The 19381-nt window shown below is 41.7% G+C and overlaps 1 protein-coding gene across 1 annotated transcript in view; it reads left to right on the top strand.

Moving 5' to 3' along the window:
- The window catches only part of TMC1 (transmembrane channel like 1), a 107854-nt gene that overhangs the window by 46189 nt on the left and 42284 nt on the right, over positions 1 to 19381 (top strand). Inside the window, exons 6-9 of the mRNA XM_040980953.1 lie at positions 5041 to 5131; positions 5445 to 5526; positions 11736 to 11842; positions 14444 to 14542. Of these exons, the coding sequence (XP_040836887.1) occupies positions 5041 to 5131; positions 5445 to 5526; positions 11736 to 11842; positions 14444 to 14542 (379 nt within the window). The remainder of the gene's footprint in view (positions 1 to 5040; positions 5132 to 5444; positions 5527 to 11735; positions 11843 to 14443; positions 14543 to 19381) is intronic.

Here is a 19381-nt window from a genome sequence, read left to right as displayed (position 1 = left end):
TGCTGCAAGGCAGCCAAGCCAAGAGCCAGAAATGATGCTCAAATCCGGCTCTTGGCATGGCATGTTTGAACACATTTAAAAGGAAGGAAGCAAGGTAGGGAGAGGGAGAGGCGATTGTTTAACTAAGAAAGGCAAGTTGCTTATTTTTTTGAAGACTTACTTATTTTTATTGGAAATGCGGACTTATAGAGAAGACAGAAAATTATTTCAGCTGCTGGTTCCTCCCCAAGTGGCAGCAATAGCCAGAGCTGAACCCATCTGAAATCATGTGCTTCTTCTGGGTCTCTTCTGTGGGTGCAGGATCCCAAGGCTTTAGGCCATTTTCCACTGCTGTCCCAGGTCAGAAGCAGGGAGCTGGACGGGAAGTGGGGCTGCTGGGATTAGAACTGGTGCCCATATGGGATCCTGGCGAGTTCAAGGCAAGGACTTTAGCTGCTGGGTCACTGTGTCAGGCCCAAGAAGTACTTGTTTTTTAAAATGATATTTGATCATTTGTTAAATATTTCTTTATGTTTCTGTATGCTTACTAAGAACTGCATATAAATGTGTAGATCAATGAAATTTTAAAAAATTTCTTATACTCACAACCAAATCCCAGTTAATAACAAAGCTTTACTAGGTCTCCAAGAATTCTCATAATTTTGGCTAAGATCAAGTGTAACACTTTAATAAAAGCCACTCCAAGTGTAACACTTTATAATTTAGTAAGGCAATATGTTTTCAGAGAAAACACAGTTGGAAAGAAATGATAGCCTTGGAATGAAAGAGAATTGAGGGGGGGCGGGGCGTGGGGGCGGGGGGGGGTGGGATTTCCCGTCTCAGGCTTGCGCACCTGCCACAGGTCTGGAGTTATCTGTAGTGATGTGGCATGGCCCTGGGGGCATCGTGACTGCAGCGCCTGGAGCCTGCATCCTCCCAGCAGTTCCCAAACTCGTGTGCTCACTTGGTGAGAAAAACAGCTGTCCCGTGCCCATTGTGCTGGCAATCAGACAGGAAACATGCTACCTTCCTGAGAGATGTTTGCCTCATGATACCCAGCACTTTCTGAATTTTGCAATTTATAGATTCAGCTTGGAAATTAACATCTATTAGTCCTGTTGGTACAGCTTTTGTTAAGGAGAGTTACTATTTTTGTTCTATGGCTTACATTGTTTCCCATAAAGTATATGATTGCTCTGTGGGGTTGCTACAATAATATTTTCGCTTTGTAATAAAGCAACTGAGAATTCTAACTGATACAACTACTGTCACCAGACTTCCTTTTCCAGTACGGGGGTGATTTAAAATAATTGCACAGTCAAAAAACGCATTTACGTTTGTTGAGAGGTAATATTTAGGCATGGCTGTAGTTTTCATTTTCGATCTGTGCATGTTATGTTACTTCTTATTACTGCAACTGTCTTTTAATGGCTTAGCAACAGATTGGAAGAAAGGAGAGCTCTCTGAATTATTGGTTAATTTTTTCAATAGTAGTACTTTTTTTTGTAAAGGATTCTTTTCCTTTTCTTAAGTGTAAATAAGCACAGGTTCTGATTACGTAAACCCCCACCTTGAAGTACCGTTCATTCAATCGAGGAACGCACTGCTTGCTTAATCATACTATCAGACTGAAAGGACGAGGAAATAAAAGTCAACCTAACCCGAAAGGAGAGCCAAGGCAGCACAGCCTTTGTAACGTGGGATTGTATCAAGTGCTGCGGGTAAATTATCTACTTTGTAAGTTAGGCCACAGTGTGTTTGCTCACAGAGCTGTGAAAGCTGCCTTGAAAGCCCAGGAAACCTTATTATTCTAATTACCAGCAAAAGGAGCTGATAAATGAATGATGAGTCCAGGTATAAATGTCATTAAATAGACCTCGCTGAATTATTTATGCCTGAGTCTGGGGTTACAGCTCAGAGAACTGTGCATATTGTACCAGCTACAGGGTTACGCTCTTGGCAGGCAGCGTTTATCGAATGCAATTCAAGGAAATGATATGATTTTTTGAGTCAGATATTTGGCTGATTTAGAGCTAATAGAGATTCAAAGTTTATTTCTAGAAGCCCATTTTATTTTAGGCATATATGAAATTCCTTTAAACTATCCAGCTAAACGTAAATGCTTAGGGAATGAATTAGCAGCAGGAAAATGTGCAGAGAAGTTTCTTGGTTGGTTTTCTGAGGCCTCTGCTCTTTCTGTTGATTTGTTTTGCACTTGCGTCCAATCAGGCGCACTTCATGTGTGTCAGTGAATGGGTGTCTCTCTATTGGGAATTGTCTTTCTGAACCTTGCTTTGTAATTGCACAATGAAAGATGTTGGTTTTCTGGTTGAGAAATCTGTTATTAGAGAGTAGGGGATTGGTTGATACTGATGGTTTCTTTTCCAGAAGTCATGCCAACTCGGGGCAGAGGTCAACCTTGGGACTAATGCGTGTTCTCGCACGGAGTCCTGGTGTTCCCTCTTCCAGACCTTCAAACGGGAAAAGAGCTTATTCATATCCTAGCAGCACCAGCTTCGGGGGATTCAGAATGTCTTTCTGCTGAAAAAATGATTGTGGGCCATTCCACGGCTCCTGGCTTTGTTTCTCACTTGAGTTGAACCTAGTAGCCGTTTTGACTAGGGTGGGTAGCAGAAAGGTAGGAGTGGCTTGAATCATTGGCTGACAAGGGAAATTAAACTTGGAAACAGAGAAATCTCAAAAGATGGAGGAAGGTATAGAACATCAGGGAAGAGAGAAAGTACATGCCTGTGAATATATCATGTAGACTGAAGTTTGAAACTATCAAAATTTCAGAGTAAAGATATATATTTTTTGGGTAGATGAGGGCATGATCCTTGAAAGAGAAATGGGAAATTGTACCTAGCATTAAGGGAAATTATTAGCAATTGAAAAGATAAACAGGTAAAAACTCATTCATATTATTCAATGATAGATTTATCTTAACTGACAGAAACTTTACTAACATCATATAACTAGGATTCCGTTCAGCTGAAGTGGCCAGAGTGAAGTCAGGAGGCAGGAAGTGCGTCCAGATCTCTCATGTGGATGCAGGGGCCCATGTTTTTGTGTCACCTTCTGCTGCCTTTCCAGTGCGTTTGCAGGAAGCTGGCTAGGAAGCGGAGCATCTAGGAATTGAACTGATGCCCATACAGTATGCTGGCACTGTAGGTGGTGGCTTTACTCATTCTGCCCCAGTGCCAACCTCCAAGGTAGGAAATTAATAAGAATAGCAACTGTATTTTACACACAGGTTAGTGGTTAAGAAATACATAAACATGAGAGTACGGAAGAATGGAGTTCAAAGATAATTTAATTTTAGTGCAAAAAATAGAAATACATGCACACTTTCCGTTATATACATTTTATGAGAAATTGAAGACCTCCGCATGTGTGATTTCATTTCATAACAAATTTATCTTCCAATTCCATTTTTTTCCATGAACATTTTGAAATCTCTTCATATTACAATAAAACAACAATTTCTCTTGGAAAGGATGTGAAGTTTGCTTGTGGCTGTGGCCTTCAGGACCTTTGTCACTTGTGGCTTCATGTGCGGGGTGGAGTCTGGAGCGTTATAATACCAGCTGGGACTGTGAGTGGTTTTTCTCTTTCGAAGGTTGGGGAAGGCAGTGGGGTGCCGGGTGTATGAAGTCTGCATTTTAAAGCTGCTTGTTTCATTTGGGAAGATCTACGTTCACTTTGTGTTTCTCATGAACAAAATTACATAGCCGCAAAACCTGAAAATTGTGCTGTATACTCAGATTGTTCTGAAACACATCAATTATGACAGAACAAATTTGTAGTTTCAAAACAAGTTGTTAGAAAAGGATTGACCGTGTGTAACCTGTTTCATTAAGTTGTTTTTTTTACCTGTGATCTCGCCTCATTCTTGCCATCATTTCAGCAGGCAGGGAATGAGTTTCTGACTGTTTATTTGCTGGGAAATTCTGATCTGATAGAAACCACACAGGGACTAAAAGGACCGTTGGCACACCTTGTGTGAGTCTGTGCCTGTCCTGTGTGAGTACACAGAGAGCTCAGAAATGCCGGTAAGATCACGGAAACAGGTCGCGGAGGCTGGGTTAGAACTCACGCCCCCTGCTCTGTTCACAAGCTTCCATTCAGTACTTTACAGAATGCTTGCTGGATGCCCCTCTCCTTCCTGCGTTTTAACCCTAGGGGCCAACACGATGGCTCAATTAGCTAATCATCCACCTGTAAGTGCCAGCATCCCATCCATGTGGGCACCAGTGTTTGTCCAGTTCCCTGCTTGTGACCTGGGAAGACAAGCTGAGGCTGGTCCAGGGTTTTGGAACCCTGAACCTATGTGGACCACCTGGAAGAAGCCTCTGGCTCTGGGCTTTGGATCAGCTCAGTTCCAGCCTTGGCAGCCAATGGGGGAGTGGACCTGTGGATGGAAGGTCTTTCTGTCTTTCCTTTTCTTGTAAATCTGTCTTTCCAGTAAAGATAAATAATTCTTTGGAAACAATTTAAATCCAACTGAATGTGAGATAAAGAGTATTCCAGTCCTCATTTTCTCGTGGTTCCCAATTGCTTTATAATGTAATGTTTCTATTTTAAGTCATAATTGTTTTTATGAGATTAAGTACCAGGTCAAAAAGCATGTTCTATGTCAGCTTGTCCTAAACTCTCGGCCCTATTTTAATAGGAATTCTCAGAAAAGAAGGAAAATATTTCAGAATAAATATTCTTACTGCCAGAATCTGGCATAAACTTCAGATTCAATGTGTGTGTGTGTGTGTGTGTGTGTGTGTGTGTGTGTGGCACAAATGAGAAGAATTAAGGTTTTTTATTTTGACATTTAGCATAAATTCTTTGATTTTTAATGACTCCAGTTGATGAATAAGTGAAACTAAAATACCTACTCTTCCTGATCTCAGCATGAACTTCAGGCTATGAAACATAGTTTAGCTCCACTTGCCAAGGATGTATAGAAGATCCGAAAGAAATAAGGTTGCAGCTGTATGAAGTATAAATATCTTGTACCCCTTTATTCCATTAATCTCATCCACTCTTACATATCACTTATTATTTCAGGGAAGCAAAAAAATTTGTGAGTGAAAATGAAGGCGCCCTTGGGAAAGGAAAAGGAAAACGGTGGTTTGCGTTTAAGATGATGATGGCCAAGGTGAGTGCCCGCAGCTCAGCCCGCTTCATGGCAGGGGGAGGTCCCAGGGCCATGAGAGCTCCATCCTGAAGGAGTGGTAGAAACACCACACTGTCCAGTGTCAAAACGCAGGTGCACATATCTCACCCAAACAGTGCATTGGTGGTATGAAAAATTGTGTGAGGATAGGGAGAGATTCAAACTGGAACAGGGTCTTTTCGGGAGTTAAAAAGTAACCCGAGGAACAGGGATTTGTGATCGTTTTGGGTGGGAGATGAGCCGCCTTACAAACCAGAGGTGTGGGCTTTACTAAGGTCTGTGGCTTTCTTTTCAGAAATGGGCAAAATTTCTTCGCGACTTTGAGAACTTCAAAGCTGCTTGTGTGCCATGGGAAAATAAAATAAAGGCAATCGAAAGTAAGTGCTGATCACATCTCATTTAGTAGAGAAGGCTGTGTTAGACAAATTTTTCAGAAGTTAACCAGAGGTCTTTTTGAGTCTGTGAAGTGCTGAGTTGACTGAAGACTAAAACACACACACACACACACACACACACAGACACACACACACTGTGGCGCTTCTTTGATCAAGGACAATGTTGACTCCATCAGCAGGCCCTACCGTAAACCAAAATATTCTCAAGTTTTATGAATTCATGAACTTAAGATGTGGAGTAATAGGAGTGAGATTCCCTCTGCTGGTTGGCTACACAAAGGCACCTCCTGTTTAGTGCAAATGCCCCCCCCCCCCAAAAATGAGGCCAAAGCTGGGACTAATCCAACTGTCCCAAGATGTGCAGTAGGAACCCAAAACAGGAGCCATCACTGCCTCCTTGCGGAAGGCAAACCCAGCCATTCTGTGTGGAGTGGGAGAATCCTAGTGGCGTGTTAACTTCTAGGTCAGATGCCCACCTCGACATTCTCTTTCTGACTTGATTTTCCACCCTACGTAGGCAACTCGGAGTAGTGCGCAATGACAATGAGTCATATTGTTGGAAAGACAGATATTTTATTTTTCCAATGAGCATGACATTGAAAATATAACTCTCATGAATTTTATACTATTATGAAAGGAATACAAAGCTTAAAAAGCCAACAAATAGAAAAGTTCTCTCTCTCTCTGTGCGTGTCTCTCTCTCTCTGTGTTTTTAAAATAAATAACTAAAATTTCTAAAAAGAAATTACTACTTAGAAAACATTTGTTGAAAGGTGGAATGATGGAGAGCGCATGGTAGTGAGTGAGCAGGAGATAGCACATCCGTTTGCTGGTCCGTTCCCTAAGTGCCGATGACATCCAGCTTTGGCTGGGCTGAAGCCAGCAGCTAGGAATTTCATTTGGGATCCCCATGGGGGTCACAGGGGTCTATGCATGGGGACCATCTTCCTGCTGTCTTTTCAGGTCATTCTCAAGGTGCTATATTGGAAGAGGAGTGGCTAGGACTGGAACCAGCACTCCAGTGTGGGGAACCAGCACCACAAAGGGCAGCTTAGCTCCCTGTGCCTCATTGCCAGTTCCCCCGCAGCTTGATTTTTAAATTCCTGAAGCAAATACGAATCATTCAGAACTTCCAATCTAGTATTCCTATTGAGCCTTAATTTTGTACAGATTGTATACAATGATGGAAAGTGAATGTATGCAATTAGAAACCTATTTAGTTCAGCATTATAGGCTTAGACTAAGGTCCGTAAATATTTAAAATGTACAATGGAGTAATGAATCACAGTGAAGCATTATAAAATTGTAAAGAAAAAGGGGTAACATTTGTAATAATTTTGAGTAAAATCTTGCCATAATATTATGTCTACGTGTTTTGACTGAGGACTAATTTTCAGCTTTGCCTCTCTGGACCAAAGACCAGTTTTTCTTCTAATTAAAAGCGGTGTTGAACACAGAGTGGGAGGTGCCCTTGGGAGTTGGTGTAGATGAAGTTTCCCTGACATGACTGGCATGTTTGTACTACTCCAGTTCTCTCTCATTATTACATGGTAATGAACTAAAGATCCCAGTTCATTGATTGCATCCCTCCTACACATTCCTGTAGCATCCCTTTTTTGCTTTATTTTTCTGCTGAACATTTACCACTGCCTAGAATCTGGTATACTTAATTTGTTAAGGTAGTCTCATTTCATTTCATGTTCATTTTTCCCAGTGAACGTGAAAGCAGAGTGTTTTTTGTTTGTTTGTTTGTTTACTACTAGTTCTCACTTGACATTGATAGATATATTGAGTAAAATTACGGATGAATGTTTCAGATGTCTAGTGTTTTAGGTTATAGAGGAAGGAGCTTAGATGCACTAGGCATAGACGTTGTGTTTCAATTACACAGCTAACATGTGGTACCTCGAGAGGCAGTGAGGAATGGAGGCCATTGTAAACGCAGCTCTCGAGGTAGAGTAAATGACCAACCTTCACGATCTTCTACAGTCTGCCCTCTAAGAGCTGTCAGAATTAAGAGTGGAATTCCAGTCTGAGTCTAAAACCCGGAGTGTCCAGTTGGATAAGCAACTCCCCACCTGATACTTGTCGTATTTCTTTCTTGACTTAAAAACAGAATTGGTGATTCCTAGCACAGATGATGCCGTGGGAGCCTCTGTCACTGAGATGTCATGGCGTTCCCTGTCCTGTGAGCCATATAAAGGAGTCAAGTCGGTAGTCAGGGTCACCCTCATGGAGGCACATTGTTAGTCACTTGCCCCCACACAGTATGTTTTTTTGTAGACACTGAAGTCTTGCATCCTCAGAAAATAATAATCTATACTGACTGTGTTGCCAACATTACTTTTGAAATCATAGATTAAATATTTTAATATCTGTCAAGCTGGAGATTACAAGTCTTTCTCAGAATTATAACATTTTTTTTCCTAATGGTAGATCACAGCATCCAAATTGAAGTGATAGAGCTGTTTTTATTTTTTTTTTTAAAGATTTATTTTTATTATTTTTTCATTGGAAAGGCGGATATACAGAGAGGAGAGACAGAGAGGAAGATCTTCCGTCCGATGATTCACTCCCCAAGTGAGCGCAATGGGCCGATACTATGCTGATCCGAAGCCAGGAGCCTCTTCCGGGTCTCCCACGCGGGTGCAGGTTCCCAAAGCTTTGGGCCGTCCTCGACTGCTTTCCCGGGCCACAGGCAGGGAGCTGGAAGGGAAGCGGGGCTGCCGGGATTAGAACCGGCGCCCATATGGGATCCCGGGCGTGCAAGGCAAGGACCTTTAACCACTTGCGCCACCGCGCCGGGCCCAATAGAGCTGTTTTTAAGACTAGAAATCACTTCAGAGTAAACCTCACATTTTTCTGCTGGCCTGAGAACTCTTGAACATACAAATCATAATTGTCACAGTTAATTCCCCACTTCGAAACTTGTTTGGGAGAAAAATTATGTTTCATAGCTCAGCTTAATAGGATGATATTTATATCGGTCTCAGGTCATTTAATTGTTTTTTTTTAAACCATTTAGAAATGTTCACATTTATCTGTGTGTCTTATTATCCGTCAGTTCAGGAAGAAATAATATAGGATGACAGACTACAAATTACTTTGTCTTAATACTAATAACTGAAGGGAGAAGCAGACTTTTAACCTTAATTTGAAGGAAGTATGAGAAAAATCAGGAACAAGAATATGCATAAGCCCAAGGTCTCATGTTAAGACTGTTTTAATACATTGATTACTTAATGTGAAGTGGAATTTAGGATAGATTAAAGGGGAAAGAAGATTGATCTTTTTGAGTACCCTACAATGTATGGATTTTGTTGGCCTCAGCTTATGTATGTTAGCTCTAGCTGTTTTTTCAGATACACACTCTCATTACTTATTCATTGCATGTATATCATAGTTTATACTCAACTTACTTTTATGCTTCTAGCTGATGGAGTGTGTAGCATCATGGTTAACGAAGATCTAGATTTGGAGCCAAACACTTGTAGATAAAGTCCATCTGGCTCCATGATTTACTATTGTTAAGCTGCCTGTGCAACCCTGACTCCCTCATTTAGTGATTATGTAGCTCACAGGTCTGTTTCTATAAGCTGGGGTACAGTATTTTCATTTCTTAACCAAGACGGAGGCTATAGAAGGGGTCAGTAGCCTGTTCTTGGATTTTATCTCGGATGAAAGCAGCACAGTTATCCAGAGAAGGAAGTTCTCCTGTTGTGACTATGAGGTGACCAGCAGGCTGCAAGCACACTGCCTTCAATAAAACATGATGAGTGAACCTGGCAGAGCCGGCCTTGGGTTGTCATTACAGGAGAACGCAGATAACAGCCGTGAAATGATCTGAAATCATTGGGAGCCAGGGAGCTGATCAGATGTCCTGGGAGGCGTGGGCCTGCCTTAGAATTTTTGCAAACAAACCATTGCACGTGAGCACAGAAAAGGGGGGCAAGCGTATCAAAACCATCCACTCTGAAAAATCTTACACAACTCTGTCTCCTCTAGAGAAACAATGTCCCTAGAAATGAATCCAAGCTTCTCTTTTTCTCTTAAAGGCAGCACTCAGGTTTCAACGTCTCTTACCAAATATTCATTTAAATGTTTACTTCTTTTTACATTCCTAACATAAGCTATTTCCGCCTTTTAACAATGAGTCAAATGGTACCTGAAAAATAGGCTAACTTCTGGAAATAGAGGCATTACTCTCATGGGAGGTTGGCCTCCTCCTGGTAAGTAGAGGCTGGAATTTTTTCTACTTGAGACTCCCTTCTTCAGTAACATTGTCCCCCACTGGTCATATTTCAGAGCCTGAGCGCTTAAGAAAAACCAGCCACTAGACACAGCTGGTTGAATGAGACAGAACAAAACTGGCGGATGAGATTGTTTGCTTACTTTTCATCTTTTCTTAAGTCACTGAAAATGATAACTGGGAAGATTGCGAAAGCTTTCTACGTGATACTGAGCCTTAAGTTACCCACAAAGAAATGCTGGTTTGTTTGTACATCTATGAGATCTCAATCTGAGACTTTGAATTCTTACATCTTCACCCCCCCACCCCCTTATTCCTTCTCTTCCGCCCCTTCTTGTTTGCCCTCTCTTTGTGTCTTCATTTTGTGCTTTAGAAGCCTGATTTTATTCTTGGCTCGGTCATTAATTGCTGCAAGGATCACTTTACTGCTTACTGTTTGGGACAGGTGCAAGTGAACAGAATATTCTTGTCTAGCGCATCCCAATTGGTTCCTCAAAGTTGAACTTTTTAAAAAACCATGTTCATGCTTCTCCACCTCCAGCCCCAGTGCTTAACACCTGCCAGTGACTTCTCATTCCATTTTAAGTAAAATCCTCATGTACTAGCTTGAACTAAAAGGCCCTACACAATGCAGGTTGGCCTCTATCCTTGCTCACCTGTCATTCATTGTATTCCAGCCACAAGCCCTTAGTTTAGTCCCTCAACTGCTCCAACGTCTCACATCTCCAGAATGTTTCTAAAGTTGATTAATTTGAAAGGCAGACCAATAGAACAGTGAGGGAGGGAGAAAGATCTTCTGTCTCTTTGCTCTTTCCCTAAGGACTAACAACAACCAGGGCAGAGCCAGACTGAAGTCAGGAGCCAGGGTCTCCCACAAGTACAGCAGGAACCCAGCTATTGGAACCATCATCTGTTGCCTCCTGGGTGCCGATTAGCAGGAAATTAGACCAGAGGCAGAGGCAGGACTCGGTTCTAGACACCAGGATATGATGCGAGGGTGTTCCACGTAGTGGCTAGCCCTTGCCACGACACCTGCTCCACACGCCTCTCTTCCTTTTCCGTCTGATTAAGCTGCATGCGTCCCCAACTCTGCTTCTGACTCGAGCTCTGTGCTCAGGTGTCACCCTCTCTGATACCAATGCGAGCTCTTTCAGAACCTTACCTTCCCCTCTTCAAACCCTTCTCGTCATCATTACAAACACACTAAGGTATCTTTAAGAAACAGTTCAGGGAGAACACATGCGGAAACCATACGTGAAAGTCACATATTTTTACGACACAGTGAATTTGTCTTCTAGTTTCACGTCCTGAGAACGCTGTTAGCATCATGGAGTGTCGTGTGTACTTGTTGTTTTCACACTCATCGGACCGTAAGTTTTGCTAGAGCAGCCACCCTCGTTGTGACATGGTGCTCTCCCTATAAGGTGATTCTTGGCAGCAAGTTTGTGGTAAAGATGTGTAGAGTGTGAGAATGAATTAATGTCCACGTCTCTCCCATCCGTGCAGAATGCCAGGAATGAAGGAGAAAACCATTGATGAGTGACATGGGAATGTGCTTGAAAGAGGCATGGCTTGCCTGGGAGAGAGGGAAGTACGCTGATCATCCTAACGGTGGTGAACTTCTGATGACTGAGCAGCTAGCACCTTGCCTGTGTTTATTTATCTGTGTTAACTCACCAAATATAACGGGTTCTGCTGATTGCAGTTGTAGCTGCGAAGCAAAAGGTGGTTTTTCCTGGGACGCTCACTGCAAGGATAAGTCAGAGTTTCCACAGGTGTGTTCGCCGTGCTCCGTGCCAAGAAACACATGCTTCGTGGCTAGCATGCTCTGTCTCAGGACAAAGAGAGGAGCGGTAGGATATGCAAGCATGAAAAGGACCCACGCCGTCTCAGCAGATTTGTTTTGATCTCTGGCCCAAGCCCTTTATCTTCTTTGTCGTAGGCCAGTTCGGCTCTTCCGTGGCCTCCTATTTCCTCTTCTTGAGATGGATGTACGGAGTAAACATGGTTCTCTTTATCCTGACCTTCAGCCTCATCATATTGCCAGAGGTGAGAACTGACTTTTCGTTTTTAAAGTAGGTGCTGCAAAAAGCTTCTTATGAGAGTGAGCACTGTCCTAGAAAAACTTGTATCTGTTCTTTCAGAGTAGAATTACAGACCCCTTACATTCACCTCGTAGAACCAGACGATTTGGGACAAAATTAACCTGCAAGAGGGTGCCCACGGACCTGATGTCCTGACCCTTGCTCCCCAGTGTGTCCAAGCCTCCTGTGATATATAATGAATGTTCTGTGTTTATGTGAATGTGTATTTTTATGTGGAAAAGTTCATGGCTTCTCTCAGATTCTTAAGGTGGTCCCTGTGTTAAGAACCGTTGCTGAAGAGGAAGCCATGCCACCTTGTGAGCTGTTTTGATTTATTTTGCCAAATTTACTTTAAAAGAAATACTTCTTAATAGAATTTGAAACATCTGGCTTTTCTATACTGAAGAGATATAAAATGAGCACACTTTGCTCCCAGATACCAACATGATCCAGATACCCACACACATACACTCACCGTGGGGTGGGATATTTTTAGGAATAAAATCAGGAAATAAAACCAAAAACAAAGCTTTGAACTCGTGTGGGCAAGAGCCCGGGCAAGGACAGAAAGCAAGCTGATGTGAGGCTTATCTTTGTATGTTTATCCTAAGAAGTTCAGTTGGATTTTATTTATCCTACAGAGGTACATTATTTTTACAAGGCACCATTGACAGTAGACACAACTTGATGTTTTGTGTGACTTTATCTTCATAGCTTCAAATCAGTGCACTTTCATATTATGAGTCCTCGTTAGTATAACGGTAGTAACAGTGCCTTAGATTCAAGAGGGGTTTTGGGTTTTAAGAGTGCACAGGACTTGCATTTCTTTTGCTGAGGCTCAAAGCAAAGTTGAGAGGACTACTATAGAAGGCTTTTCTTCCTCCAAGTGGAAACCAAGTCATTTCATGCTTATGTGACTTCTGAACACCTCCAACAGAGTTGGGAGGTTTTGTGTGTGTGTGTGTGTGTATGTTTCATTTAGTTATTCTGGAACCAGGACCCATGGTTGATCCTTTGCCCTAAGATTTTGCTCTCTGACTCGTTAGATTAGCAATTCCTCAGCAAGTTCTGGAAGTCTAAGGCTCTCTGGCCTGTCAGACACAGAGGATATATATCAGAGGTCTTGTTAACTTTCAGACAATGCAAGATTGTGTGTATATTTCATCCATTTCAGAGTGGCCCTAGCTTTGATTTTGCTCACCTCTCTCAGGAAGTGAGGAACTCCTCCACTGTGGTACTGGGCACCAGGAGAGCGCTTTGTGTCAGCTTCAGATATCAATGGGGTTTTATCAGCCACTTCTCTTTCCCCACGCCATGCCGCCTCCTTGTGGAGGAAGTGAAAGGCTAACATTAAAAAATGCCTTCCATGCAGTGGATATAGTGAGTTTGCCTAATGCAGGATGCACAGGATGCGTACTGGCTTTAGACGCTTTTTAAAGAGGTTTGTGTCAAATGTGAAGGGACATCCTGTTTTCTGGGTGATGATTATTCGCTCTGGTGTGAGACACAGGCAGGATGAGGAGGGGCACCCTGCAGGTTAACCTTGCAGAGTTGCCTATGGTTGTTCTTCTGCTGGCAACAGGCACTGCTTTTACCCTGCCTCTTCCGAGCGTTTATGAGGTACGTGTCCCTTTGTCCTGAGTTCCCGTGTCCCTGACCAATCCCAACAATCTCCTCTGTCCCCAGCCGAGGAAAGACAGTACTTGCAGAAACCACTTCTGTTCTGTTAAGACTCAGGAAGCCCAAAGAAGCAAAATGTTGCAGTGGAAAATGATACCAAGTGTGTAGCAGGTGCAGGGCCAGTTTTTGAGCCCTTGGCCAAATTCTCCATGTGTGCTTCAAACCATATTCATCCTCTTGCCTCAGCTCCAGGGCAGGAAGTTTCCGCCTCAAGCAGGATGAGCCTCTGCTTGGCAAGCCCTGGGACCAGAGGGGTACTCGTCACCCTTGTCACCAATGTGCTCTTGGTTGCCAGGGGCCGGCTGCCCCACAGTGCTATTATCCCTTTATATGCTTCTCTCTTAATCTGGGGGACTTGCCTGAATTAGAGATGAACAGTTACCACAGTCAGACGCCAGTGTTCCCACTTACAGACACCTTCAGATTACACAATTGGTTTTGAGTCCTGCCCACCTGACTTCAGGGAGAGAATTCTACTACTCTCAGACCCGGGGTAGTCCCATCTTCAGATGGAATAGGGAAAAGGGCAATTTTGTTTGTGTTTGTTTTTTCTGAAGAGGTCACTTCTCTCCTTTTCAGACTTGCTTTCCAGGCTAGTGGGGGTAGTGTTGGGGGGTGGAAGTGGGGCTTCCTAGCCAGCCAAGCTCTTGGGAAATGTGGGGGGTCCAGTGCTGGTGGTCCACTGAGCTCACAATGTAGGGTGCCTAGTGTTCCTTTTGTTCTTAACTCTGGATTTAGCAGTCAGTTCTCAGAAAATGGGACCCCACATGCAGACTCCGGGTCCCCGTGAAGAAGCTTCAGAAGTGCTTTTAAACAAAACCATTTGTGCTCCCATGTGTGCCCCAGACTTTGTAATTGTTAATGCTTTCTTTGCTTCCCCTTTTAGTACCTTTGGGGTTTGCCATATGGCAGTTTACCCAGGAAAACGGTACCCAGGGCTGAAGAGGCGTCGGCAGCCAACTTCGGCGTGCTGTATGATTTCAACGTAAGTTTCCCCACACAACTGTGCTGGAGGTAAAATGAACTTTCTCTCACGTTCTTTTGGAACTTTGATCTGCCGTGTCTGGCCAAGACAACTTTGTCTATCTTTTGTTGAGAAAGGAATGAAGGAAAGATAATATATATATTGACGTAAATAGGAATAAGGTTTAGGACTGTGATAATGTGATTAGAAGGGAATATAGACTTCTGAATGAAAGAAAGAGTTCAAAGACTTGCAGCAAATATTCTTATCTCTGGATTTGGGAAAGAACAAGGACAGCATTTAGACATGCATTTTTTTTTTTTTTGGAACATCTGGCAGTGTTCTTAGGGATACAGAATTTTATATTTTATATTATTAGAATTTTAACTTCTTAAATAAGTCTTCGCTTTATTATTGATATTCAGTAGTACCAAATAATCCTAAACAAAAAGCCTTAGGAAATATTAAATTCTGTTTTTCAGATAATACTGAGTACTAATTCACTATAGTGAACAAATTACGGTTCTTCTAGCACTCTACTAAAATGATCACCACTCCATTAGTACAACAAAGATTTACTCCTGCCTGTTAAAAAATCATTTGGAAATGACAAGGTCTTAACAACCGTGCAATTCCTCATGTGCCTTGGTGACTTCTTCTATTTCTCTCTTTTTCTTTTTTAAATGTTTTTAAATTTTCATCGTAGAGGTCTTAACCACTGCCTCTGAAATAAGTGACCAGGTGAGAAGTTTTGGGGAGCTGGAGAGTGGAAAAGAAGCAAGGTTGGAGGATACCAAATGAGAGTAAAGCTTATTTAGACTATAACATAAGTGAGGAAGAAACTCTTGGTGTTCCTACTTACAGGGTTGACATGTGTGTTTCCTGGTTGTTCTGATTCAAACGCTTATCTTCCTAATTGGGAGCTTGCTAAAGAAGGAATTAGGTCCGCTGCATCTTCCTCTCAGCCCCGGATCTACTCCTCACCCAATGGAGGATTAATGAATCTTAATCACTGACAATCTCGAGTTGACAGGAGGATTTGTAAAGCCTCGCGATAAGAACTACAGAAATCAATTTATGTGATCAGCATCAGAGCATGCTGACCTTAAGGTTGTTCGTCTCTGAACAAGTCATGCAGTCAGGATCATCCTCACTCTGTCGGTCGGACTTTTGAATTTGACATTTGTTTATGAAGGATAAGCATACACTGGTTTTACAAAGATGGCATGGCTCCCAGCCCCATCGTACTCATCGTACTCAGGCAACTCGTCCATAATATCATTAGCAACAATAAATGAAAGAAAACAAAAAATCGAAGAGCCCTGAGCAACAGATCATCAATTCTGCCTGGGAGGGTTTGAGTTAATTAGGGGACATGATTTCTGGATTCAATTTTGTCATTTTTTTGAGACCAACGTTTAGCAGTTTTATTGAGGCATAATTTAAAGCTATAAAATTCACCCCATGTAAGAGTATACACTAATAAATTTTAGTAAACATATGTGGCCGTGCAGCCATCATCACAACCCAATTTTAAAACATTGTGCTCACCTCCCTTGAAGTTCCTTGGTGCAGATTCAATTATTTCTTCTTTCAGCCCTACTCTCCATCAACTGTCAGTTCACACTCTGCTTCCAGTTTGGCCTTTTCTCCAGATTCTTCTCATTGTGTAAATGAAATCATCTGATGGCCTTTTGCGGGTGGTACCTTGTCCTTAGTGTTACGGTTGGGCTGCATCTGTGCTGCTGCGCGCATGAGTCATTCCGTCGCAGTTTTGATTGCGAGTAGTATTGTGTCGCATGGCTGTGCTCGGTTCCCTTTGTTCACCAAATGGTGGATATTTGCCTTGCTCCTGATTCTTGGCTGTTTTAAATAATGCTGCTGTGAATATTCACATGCCTGTTTTCTGTTGGACATAGCTTTAATTTTTGTAGGAGGAGTAGAATTACTGATTCTCAGTGTATGTTTCACTGTTTAAGAAATTACCGACTTTTCTAGTATGGATCTATTGTACAATATGTCCACTGACAATACAAAAAATTTTAGCTTCTACATATCCTTTATAGTTGGTAGTATTAGTCTTTTTGTACTATATACCCTGTACTGTCAGAATTGCAAATTACTATCATATATATTTATGTGCTACAAAGTATTTTTATGATATTTGAAAGCAATATGAAATGACTAAATCAAACTAACCAATAACCTATCATCTCAAAAATTAGACGTTTTATGTGAGAACATTTGAAACGTAAGCAATATTGAAATACACTGTGATCCTTTGCCAGCTATGTTCACCATTGTGGTGAACACATGGTTAAATTTGCTTCTCTTACTCAGCTGTGGCCTTGAACCTGTTATCATCTTCCAGTTCCCCTAACCACCCATCTCTGATCATCTTCATTCCCTTTACTTTGATGAGTTCAAACGTCTTAGGTTCACGTGAATGAAAATGTGCCATATTTGTCTGGTCTGCACTTGACTTATTGTACTTAATTACAGCAGGAAACAATGCTCCCCATCTCATAATCCCGTTTACAGTAGGGATTTTATCTGACGTTGAGAATGGGAGTGCTCTGTCATGTAAAATGGGGAAAATCATAATGGCTGCTTCAAGCAAACCTAAGTGCTCCGGATTCAAAGTACAATAGAGCAAGTGGCACTGGTAACTCATCTCTTTCAAAGAAGCTGGAACAAATCTAAAGGCAATGAGTTCTTAGTAGGATACAGGGCTAATGGTATTATAAAAGACCCTATTCAGGGATGAGACAAGGTTAAGAAATAATAAAAAGGCCTTTGAAGTTCAATAACATTAATAATAAATAAAAAGCATTCTGAGCTTAATGAGGAACCACAGAATGACTCTGGAAAATGATATGGTAGGAGTCAAACCTCCACCCTGCCCCACATTCTAAACTGGGGAGACGCTGAGTCTCAGAAGTGTGTTCGGAACTTCATGGCTAACGAGAGGCTCTTAGTTTAGAGTTCTTCCTGCTTCCTGTATCTCATCAGTAACATTCCTGGGATAATCTCCGAGCTCACCACTCCTGGAATGTTGACTGACTCTCTTTAATGGTATGTATATACCAAAGGGAAGGGAATAAGTAGTCACCATTGTATCTTTTGTAATAAACTTGCCATTCCAAGCTTTCCCGAAAACATGACAAATTCTCTGTTTCACCTTGCCTGACTTAAGTGCATGCTCCTCCAAATAATGACCTCACAGAAGTGCCCACTCCGATAAAATGATCTCAGTAGACAGCTCAATATTCCGTCTGTCATGACACCATGGATTAAATCACACTGACCAAACAACCTTAAGCTCTAGCAAAATTCATAATTTTGACTTTCAGAGAACCCAAACAAACCAGGAGCAACTAGCAGATTTCAAGTCCAGGACAGAGAAAGCTATTATAATCTGAAGAGTATAGTCTAGTATTGTGCTAGTGTAATCTAAAGAGGCCATGGTTGGTTTGTTTCTTTTAAGATGTTAATGTGGCATGTTAGTTAAACCATTCTATATAGATACAAGGGAAGGAGAGCCAAAAACAATATTCCAAATCTGCACTTGGAGAACACCATAGCAAAAGGTCCAAGTATGACTTCTTGTGCTACAGCAACTTCTATGAAGGGGCGGAAAACCTTTGGCATGGAGTGGAGGAATTGTGAGGAATTACTATAACATCGTGTTTTTCTCAGGAACCTCAGAATCTCTTCATCCTCACAGAACCTAAGCACTTGAGAACATACAAGTTCATATCATTATGTACAAATTATATAAGTACCAGGATACATTTCAGGTCAGTCGGTCTTATGACTTCTCAGAGTCATTCACAACACACCTTTTATATAAATGACTTTTAAAAATTGTTTTATTGAGTACCTATATATGACTCTTAGGGATTAGGACAGAGCAATTATTGAAATAGGAAGAAACAGGGACATTATTTAATATGTATGCTATGGATCACATGGAAGAAATGATATCATTTGATTTAGTAGAACTAGAAGAATGTGTTTAAGACAGTAGGCTGGCAATGTCTTTGTTGACAAGATGTCTGAAGTCACCTGGATGAAGTAGGAACACTGAAGAGATCGCAAAGTTTTGACACCCGTGAGAGGAGAAAGGGAAGCACCAAGGTGGGATTTGGAAACAGCTTGAGCTTTGATGTCGGAGGATGAGAACATCGGGATGAATATCAGAACTGTGCATAAGTGGAAACACCTCCGACCTCCAGTGTGAGGGCTTTTTGGACGGACAAGGAGCTTGCACTGCCTGCTGTTTCCTGCTTGTCTTCATAGATGCAGCAGGTAAGGGAAATTCTAGAAGGAGCAAGAATGGAGAGTTAACACCTATTATGTCCTAAGCAGGCACATGTATTCACTATGATCTTGAGAACAACTTGTCAAAGTGAAAATTATTAGTATTTTTGTAGTTGAGAAAACAGGAACTCAGAGAGATTAATCTGCCAACATTAACATAGATAATTAAACACTGAAATTCTAACTGCAATCTGACCTTAATGTCAAATTGTTTTGCTCCAATAGACCATCCACGGACTGTTCTCCAGAAGGCAGATTGGCCATGTTGAGTGCTAATAAACAGGCGTTCACTTCTTTGTTTAAATCGGCATCAATAACTTAAGTAATGATCCTCCCAGGTTAAGAGAATCTCTTCTAGCGTGTAGCTGTTTGTCTCCTCATTTCTTATCGCATCGCTCATATGTAGGAGAGATATTCTTGTGATCCACACAAGGAATAACACATGTTTTCATTTAGGATTATTTCTGTAGTTTCAACACATTTTCATTTTCAGGCAATTCTTTTGAAGAGTAACTAATTTTAGATTGTTTAGGAAGT

This window comes from Ochotona curzoniae, unplaced genomic scaffold (assembly GCF_017591425.1).
Source record: "Ochotona curzoniae isolate NIBS_2020 unplaced genomic scaffold, NIBS_Ocur_1.0 contig_3502, whole genome shotgun sequence".
Classification (NCBI taxonomy): Eukaryota; Metazoa; Chordata; class Mammalia; order Lagomorpha; family Ochotonidae; genus Ochotona; species Ochotona curzoniae.
This window is presented reverse-complemented; position numbering and strand designations above follow the sequence as displayed.